The 9672-nt window shown below is 37.3% G+C and overlaps 1 protein-coding gene across 1 annotated transcript in view; it reads left to right on the top strand.

The window, feature by feature from the left end:
* Positions 1-9672, top strand: part of LOC107581762 (protein sidekick-1-like) — a 380004-nt gene that overhangs the window by 269156 nt on the left and 101176 nt on the right. Inside the window, exon 8 of the mRNA XM_016267412.1 lies at positions 7931-8014. Within this exon, the coding sequence (XP_016122898.1) occupies positions 7931-8014 (84 nt within the window). The remainder of the gene's footprint in view (positions 1-7930; positions 8015-9672) is intronic.

A 9672-nucleotide genomic window follows, 5' to 3' on the forward strand; every position in this document is an offset into this window, starting at 1 on the left:
GTATGTTTTGAAGCATGGCAGCTGGTTTGAGCTGGTTTAAGCTGGTCCTGAGCTGGTTATAAACTGGTCATGAGCCAGTTTAAACTGGTCATGTGCTGGTCCTAAGCAACTAGCTCCAAACCAGCTTCCATGCTTCAAAACATACCTAAACAGCATATGCTGTTTTTTTTTTAAAACAGGGTCGTACCAGAAGTAACCTGCTCTGTCTTGAATGTCAGCGTGTTTTCAGATTCCTCTTTGCTCCGCGATGTATTTTTCACTACGTGACAACATGGTGTGTAGTGTGAGAGTGGCATGGCTTGTCGGACATAGCAAAAGTAACTAAGGGGCATGGGTCTTTGCAAAGGGTCAATTTTGACAAAAACTTACATACAGTATGTTACCTAACCCTAACTAGTTAACATCACCTTGATGGGATTTTTAAATCAGAAGAATTAGCAGCAACAAAGTTCAAATCACACCGTATTTCTGCACTGTTGTTTTCCACAGTCCGGTTGAGAAGCTCAGTTTGGTGTGGCGGAGAAACACCGTGGAAGTGTCCAGCGGCGTGGGATCCTTCAGCCGGCGCTTGACCATCATCAACCCAACGAGTGCCGATGTGGGCATGTACGTGTGCGAAGCCACACTTTTGGACAGAAGCGTGAAGCCGGCGGAGGCCAGAGCCTTCCTCTCCATCACAGGTGAAACACCTCGTCCAATAAAAGCTCCATTTCTTCCCTCCAGCACAATGCTTTCACAGCCGCACGTCTGCAGAGAAAATCCACCGTCTTAATGGTTCCACTCAGTGGGAAGTGATGAACAGCAAAGCCCTCTGATAGATATAGCACTACATTACTGCGCATAAAACCTGAAATTACACACTGTATTAGCTGAGCTAAGAGCTTTTAGGAGAGCCTCAGGCATTACAGCTATCGGTCACAGCGCACTATGAGAATATCACCAGGTAATTCTACACATTAGGATCATCCTGATCCTCTACACACCGCTGAAGTGCCATCAGACCTATTTCCAAGTCATTTGATTTACTTAATAACAGAAAGTGCACATAATTTGTAGTCTTTTGAAATAGCAGCGTGTAAGGAGATAAATGTTGGTGTTATCATATCTTTAGGACAGCATAGTAAAATGGAAGGATCTGCAAACATATTTTCTGTTACATGAACACAGTGTTAAATTAAGAGAATAGATTGGTGCCTTAAAGGGTTACTCCACCCTCCAAGAGCTCTCAGAATTCATCATAAATATCTTAATTTGTGTCTGAAGATGAACGAAGGTCTTACGGGTCTGGAACGACATGAGAGTAAATAATAACAACATTTTCATTTTGGGGTGGAGTAACCCTTTAAGGAGCCATTTCAACCTCTACGAAAATTACTTTACCTAATGTAGTGATATTTAATTATGTTTATTTTAAATAATAATAATGATAATTATTATTATTATTATATTTCCCTTAATAATATTCAATTGTACAGGAATAATTTGTAAAAAAAAAAAAAACATTAAAGAACAGATTTATAAGAACAGAAAATCATTATTTAATACCATTAATAATAGTCTCTTATATGTATAATAATAATATATAAATATAATGTAATAATAATAATAATAATAACAATAATGTGCACATACATGTTTCATTATATTTTAAAGTTACTATTATATATAATTATAAAACGGTTATTATAGTGATTTTTATAAGAATACAATTAATCAATTAAATAATAAACCAAAAATAAAAATAAACAAATAATAAATTACACACACACACACTGTACAATAATAGTATGCACAAAACATTAAAAAACTGATTTATAAGAACAATAATAGTCTTTGATTATAATATTAGTAATAATAACAACAATATTTATAGAAATTATTAATATTATTGTTGTTATTATAACATTGTTTATATATATATATATATATATATATATATATATATACAATATAATATAAAATAATTTAATAATACATTGATGTTTTTAATAATATAATTGTCATATCACATTTTTTGAAAACATTTTTATATTTCCACACAAAGCTCAATATTTAGGTTAACTGACAAATAATTCTTAATAATGTCATTTAACTGCAAGTGTAAGACCTAAAAATGTTTTTTATTTGTATTTTTTTTTACTGTAGCACCATGTGCCATGCCAAAGTTGAATTCATTGCCCAAATTTGTCTTCGTCTCTTAGCGAGACACAGCAGCATAAAACATGATTCTCAATTTCTCAATTATCTGTTCTTAAATGATTTATCTTTAATGTTTATCTCTGATTTATGCTAGTGTCAGGCTACATTCAACAGTTTTTCCTGTCTTTCCTGTGCATATATTTAACACATACTGAGTACTTGCAGTTTGTCCACCTCTTCTCTGTACAGTTATATATGGAAAACCATTGAGCTAAACAGCATATTAAATATTTATGCCTTCTCTTCACTTCACATCGGCGTCCATGTGAGGGCCAAGCTGACAGGTGTTCTGAGCTCCATGTGAAGTCCAATACATATGTATAGACAGACGGATCCGTAACAGGAGGAATATATTGCACTGGGCAAGAGTGCATGTGAATTGATGAATGTGGGCTGTCAGTGTGGCGCGGCACATAAGTCAGAAGCTTAGTGGTGGTTTGGGTGTCTGAATTATATTCAAGATCTCTAAGTATGCATTTATTCATCTGCTTATTTGGGTAAAAGATGCACTTCAGTTTTGATGGTCTGCGAGTTTTTCTCAGAAAACACACATCACAGTTCTGTCTCTCAAGCGTAAATCTCTACAATAATGTCTCTTTTGAGCTGTACATCATACAAGATTAATTTCTTGTAAAACTATTAAAGAGATCTATGAAATAGCTCATAGAAAATAAATCTATGAATGTGCTTTCTCGTCCCGATTTTCATGATTAGAGCTCCTAAATAACTGATTAAAGGAATAATTTACCCAAAAATGAACATTTTATTAACCCTCATGTCAGTTCAAATCAATGTTGTGTCATTTAATTTTCACTGAATAACGAGTGTAATATCGGTACCACTCCCCTCATCTGCCATTGGACGTGCAAACATAGAGCCCCGCCCCAAACTCATGCCATTGGTTGAGTGAGTGTTGCTGTCGTCAGGCACATTAGGATGCTCAAGCAAACAAAACAATGTTTTTAGCGTGATAGAGTGTTTATACTTTTAGGGGAAATCAAACTGTGAATTGTTTACTTGCAAGGTAAGACACTACAGGTGATTAGGGTAAAAATTAATTTGCTTCACAGGACATTAAGACAGTTGTGTTGCGTCGCAAGTTTTCTGAAATTTTATGTTTAAATTAGCAAATTAGGAATTAACCAGTTAAAGATGTGCTAATTTGCATACATTTCCAGAATAGAAATCTAGCCATTGGATAAAGCCAGTTTCAAAATTCTTGTTTCATTTTGTTGACATATTTACAGTTTTTACAGAGGGGATTTTGGATATTTCTTTTAGATCACTCCGTAAATCAGAAAATACTGTCTACAGCCAGAAAACAAATACATTTCCACCGTGTTTTTAGGAATACAATGTTATATGTGACCCTGGACCACAAAACCAGTCTCAAGTCGCTGGGGTATATTTGTAGCAATAGCCAAAAATACATTGTATGGGTCAAAATGATTGATTTTTCTTTTATGCCAAAAAGTAAAGATCATGTTCCATGAAGATATTTTGTAAATTTCCTACTGTAAATATATCAAAACTTAATTTTTGATTGGTAATATGCATTGCTAAGAACTTCATTTGGACAACTTTAAAGGCGATTTTCTCAATATTTAGATTTTTTTGCACCCTCAGATTCCAGATTTTCAAATAGTTGTATCTCAGCCAAATGTTGTCCTGTCCTAACAAACGATGGAAAGCTTATTTATTCAGCTTTCAGATGATGTTTTGAAAAATTGACCCTTATGACTAGTTTTGTGGTCCAGGGTCACATATAAACCATGTGAATGTTATATGAACAAACCCTTCTGTAAAATCCTTCAATATATAAATAGGAATAAAACTGTCATTGCTATAGTTAAGTGGATATTTTTGGCTCAGTGCAGAAAAAACCCACTCATTTTGAGAAAACTTTTTAAAGACTTGTAATTGAAATGTACAGATGCAAATAGATAAAGTATGATAAAATAAAGACTTATGTGTAGTTTGAATGTTTTCTTTCCTGAAAGGTGACAAGTTATGAAAGCAATAGCCCAAAATCTAAAAATTAACCAGTGCCAAAGGCAGTTGTCGCCAACCCTTCGATCGCGATCGACTGGTAGATATTTATCACTGTCCCAGTAGATCCCGAAAATAACAGTAAAATAAGTACAAAAATGCATTACATTTCTGGGGTTATATTAATGTATCACTGAAGGGAACTGTCTTGAGAAAAGTTTCGATGGCAATGGCATTTTCTTCTCCTCCGTATAAAGTGCAGCTCTGCTTTGTTTACAGCGGTAAACGGGGAAACAAGGAAACGCTATATTGTGGTCGGTTCATAAGCAGTGTTGTTGGGCTACTTTAACACTGTTGCCGCGGGTTGTTGTTCATGTCCGCGGGTTGAAGCGACCCCAATAACGTGATATTTAGTCCCTGGAATGTGAATTTTACTGGAAGATCCCTGCCGAAAAACATGTATTTTACCCCCGGAATGCGATTTTTAAAGGGAAACCCCCCTCGAAACAGATTGGACTAGTTTTATTGCGAAAACCTGGTGACCCTGTTCATTAGTGCCACCTGCTGTCAGAGAGTGCGTCTCATTCAGACCTGCTGTTGTTTCGCGCAAATGTTTTATGTAGCAAATAAATAAATAACACCTAACGTCAGACCATTCTGTTTTTGTTTTAAATCCTGAAATGAATCTAAATCAAATCAAAAACAACTGCCCCTGCAGATCGTGATTAAAATGCAGAGGTTGCCTGCAGGGGTGTGAAGTAATGAATTACAAATACTCACGTTACAGTAATTAAGTAGTTTTTATCAGTAATTGTACTTTTTTGAGTACATTTTAAGTTATGTATCGGTACTTTTACTCCTCTATTTTCCTCTGTTTGTGGTCGTTACATGCTTATTTTAATTGTATTTTTATCCATCAACGTGATTGGATAGATAGTAATAGGTCTCGTGACTTTCGTCAAATCAAATTGTGCATAGAAAACTTTAACCGCCAACTGTTTATCATGGCTGCTGGAAGTGCATTCCTCTAACTTAATATGTTAAGGTCAATTTCGGATTTCTGCTTACTAAATGATTTGTATATAGGCTATGCTTGCCTATCTACACGGCCTGAAATTTGGTGTGAGGCTGCGGGTATTGCATACAGTGTTAACTCCCGCAAGTGCCACGTTCGGTAAATTCCCACTCACTTACGAGACGCGCAGTCTGCACTGCCTCGTCTCTCTCTCACGTGTGTTCTGCAGCAGTCACTTGGATAAGTCGTTGTTGCTTGTTGAACTTGTTGACTTTTGATGAGTTTGAGCGCGTGATGCACGCTGTGAAAAAGTGTGTTGGAAACACAAATGACGTGATGTAATAAAACTGCAGCTCGTTAATAAAAGTTTTTTTTTATCCATTTTATACAATCCGCCTTCATTTAGCAAGTGCACTCGCACATAAACAATTTTCAAGTTCAACACCTTTTGTTCCATTCAGTTGTGGATGCTGCTGATTCACCGAGACCGCCGCGGCTCAGCAAAGATGCTGAACTATGAGTTTCTAATGGTGTTTGTATTTGCACTGTTCTAAACATTAATATTTTATGTGCGACGACAGCATATGCTGTCTCAGTGGCCTTACACATGATTTTAAATCTATTTTTTCAAACTTTATGATTTAAATGGGGATGATTGTACTGAGAATAACTTTCATCTTTTCTTCAACTGAATACTGTTTCTGTGCTGTTTTGATGTATTTTAAAGAGTTGGCAGTCAAAATTAAAACTGCTGGATGATAGATACTCTTTATTCTTTATGACAAACAAGATAATGTGAATTACAGAATGTACAACGTTTTTAAAATGTATCAATTGTGGTGTACAGCGTTTATTATGAGGGGGTAGAATCCACAGCTCAGTACTCACTACTCAATACTCATGAGTACTTTTAAATAGGCTACTCTTTTACTCTTACCAGGGTGTCCATGGGTCCTTAAAAAGTCTTAAAATGTCTTAAATTCGGATTCGATGGGTCTTAATTATTTTTGGTATCATTACCGCTAAAATCTTCAGTCTGACGGACCTAATGAATTTACAATCATTGTACAGACCGAAGAAACCCGCGGTAAGTTACGGCATCATCAGAGAGAATTGCAGTAAGTTAGCAGAATACAGAATACAAGCTCGCGCTGAGGCTCACTCTGTTTGTCTCGAGACTTCAGAACAAATGAGCGTGACAGCACACATAAACTCAGAAGAAACACATTGAGGTAAAAAATTCAAAATGTTTAGTTTATTCATAACATGATATAGTTAAATAACACCATGACAAGTGAGCTATTTTACTCAATATTCTCACAACGCAAAAAAAACAAACATTCAAAACACCAACAGAGCGCACACATTACGTATTAAGTCTAGTGCGCGTGCGCATTTACAGTATGCTCTGCCTGATCACTGCATGATTCAGTCTATTAAAATACATTCAGAAGGATCACTGATTCAAGACATGGGGGCAGAAAATGTGTATATTTAAACTCAAGATCACACGGAAGAGTGCCTTTTTTTTCTCCAAAAAAGACCATATACAAATGTGATATTGATTTTTTACAACAGTTCAATAAACTAGAAGTTTTAAGAGACTTACGTTTTAGACACCATATTGCCTATTTTTTCAGTACTCTTTCCACCACTGGTTGCCTCTAATTTCAAATGGCTAGATATTTTTGTTTAAAGCCAGTTCGTTTGTTATAAAGCAAATAGCCAATAAATACATTTGCTTAAAAATCAGTATCAGTATCAGAATCCAATTTGCTAGTTAAAGAAAAGAAAAACTGAATTCTGAATCAGCTATGACCGGCGCATCACTAATTAAAATACTTTATGATCTTGTCTTTCATAAAGGCTGAGGTCAGGGATCTTGGGCCTAAAAAGGTTGGTGACCACTGCTTTAAGGCATACTGTCCAAGTGACAAGCTGTTGTACCCCTAAAGGTACAATTTTGCACATTTGTTTGGGAGTGATATGAATTTACATGACGAGGAAGTCATATGGACTGCATGTGTAAAAGTGCAGTGTGAACATTTTGACTAATATTTCCCTCAGTTTTCTACAGAAGACTTATAACAGTATGGAGATAAATAAATGATTGTCAGAATTGTATTTTTGGGATGAACCGTTCCTTTAAACAAAACAGCATTCATACAGATCTGCTTACAGTATAATGTGAACATAATCAATGGCAGATTTTCCTCATTACAGACTCATAACAGATGTTTTATAAGCATGAAATCTATAATGTAAGACTGCAGAATTGTGAGAAAGTGAAGTCTCAGTGGCCATCTGTGCCTCTACAGGAAGTCCAAACATTACAGTAGAGGACGTTGTGCATTAGGCGAGTGAACGAAACATGCCCACCAGTGCTCTCAGTCTTAATGGGACCCTTCCACGTGTCTGACTGCCGAAGACACGTGACCACATTAAGCCCACAAGCCGAGCATTTCAATTTTGAAATTGTTTATGAATTCATTACTTTTGCTCCAGTAAACGTTCAGTTGCTACAGAAAAGGGAATCAATTTGTCCCTCGCCCATCTGCGCTCAATGAAAATACCGTTTTTAAGAAAATACATTGAATTCCTCTGACGGAATCATTCGATTATTTCTGAAGCTGTTTATGAATTTCAATACCTCGAAAAACGTCATTCTTTTGTATTCAGTTGAGAAATGTCACTGTGTTCTCAAATAAGCTTATTTGCTTTTTGCAGAGGCGCCCTATTTCACCGCTGAACCCAGGAGAAAGATTATGGGAGAGGTGGAGAAAAGCGTAGATATCCAGTGCCAAGCTCGAGGTGAGTGTTTTACGTGCGGGACTTAAACCGAGGGGGCTGGATTGATTCGAGATTTCTAAGTATACTCTGCAATATGCTTTACACACAATAGACATACAATACACTTCAACCCCCTTCTGATCCTAGCGCTTCATTGAGTGCTCAGAGCTTTTGTAGTCGGTAAGCTTATTTACGTAAAGGTATTTATAGCAATTTTCACATCGCTGCCGCCTACCGTCATGAATGAAGTTCCAGGAGCGCCGTGCGGGTCTATTAACCAACCCCGAGGACTGTCCTGCTCTGTTTGGGGGTGATTTATAAAATCTGTGCATTTAGAGGATGTCAGCGTCCCTTCGTGGAAGACAGATGGTGGCCTTTCGGAGGAGTGGCGAAGAGTTTACGATTAGCTGTGAGATATGAGGTGTTGATGGGAAGGGGCTTAAACCATTATCATTATAGAGTGGAAAAATGGGCGATGAAATGGTATTGGTTTTCTGCCAGAAATATTTTCTAGCTTTCTAATAGTGCTGGAATGGAAAGTCGGCCCAACTGTTATAACCGTACTTATATTTGTCCGTTGAGGTTCAGGCTCGGCTCAGCTGCAATTTCAGCGAGGGGTAAAAATGATCCCTCAGCATCAGATGGGCTGCGAGAAATAAAAACAAGCAAGTCACCCCGCCGTATCCTCAAGAGTGGAAAGTGGAATCAATCCATTACCTCTCTTATGTGCTGCTTCTGGGACCGTTCTCACTTTTTTTATGTGGCTGGATTGAAAGGAATCCTTTTGTTTTGAGAAGTTATATCTCTCCAGAGCAGAATCAGAAGTCTTCAGCTCTCGAGGATCAAGGAAAAGACTATAACACATGCCCAGAGCCCCTCGCTCTTTTGATAAGTCTCAGAAAATTTACACGGCAAAGTCTGCGGCTGTTTGCTGCAGAGTGGAGCTTGATACAGCCGTTAACCACAGGCGAAGAGCGCTAAATGAGTTTGAATAATACAATCTGGTGGCCTTCTCTTGATGCAGACGAGAGCCACAGCAAGTGATGATTTTCTCTGTCTAGCTCTTTCAGCTGTTACTTAGATCATTCCCCCCAAGAGTGTGCTTTTCCAAGCTGCTGGAATATTCTTAGAAACGTGCTAGCCGAATCTGTTTGGAGGCTTAAGGCTTCAGATCATCTCATTTCCACTTGACACTTCATCTTTTTTATATCCTACAAAGAGTGCAGCCAGCATTTTCAAAATTAGACCTATGACTGTGTGTATAATAAAGTGTGTTTAGACCAGGGCGGTGCATGTGGCTTCATACTGCACAGGCCTGAGCTTCCAAAAACAAGAATGGGGATAAACGTAGTGTAATTTCACGTTGGCAAAATGGATTCACTGAACTTGGGAAGCTTATTTAATGTAGTGTCAGCTCAGACAATAGACCAACAATACTAGGAAGCTTTAGCAATTAGCTTAGCTTTGGATTCTATCTATCTATCTATCTATCTATCTATCTATCTATCTATCTGTCTGTCTGTCTGTCTGTCTGTCTCTTTCTTTCTTTCTTTCTTTCTTTCTGTCTGTCTGTCTGTCTGTCTGTCTGTCTGTGTCTGCCTGCCTGCCTGCCTGCCTGTCTGTCTGTCTGTCTGTCTGTTTCTTTCTTTCTTTCTTTCTTTCTGTCTGTCTGTCTGTCT

This window comes from Sinocyclocheilus grahami, unplaced genomic scaffold (genome assembly GCF_001515645.1).
Source record: "Sinocyclocheilus grahami isolate Dianchi unplaced genomic scaffold, SAMN03320097.WGS_v1.1 scaffold37.1, whole genome shotgun sequence".
Lineage (NCBI taxonomy): Eukaryota > Metazoa > Chordata > Actinopteri > Cypriniformes > Cyprinidae > Sinocyclocheilus > Sinocyclocheilus grahami.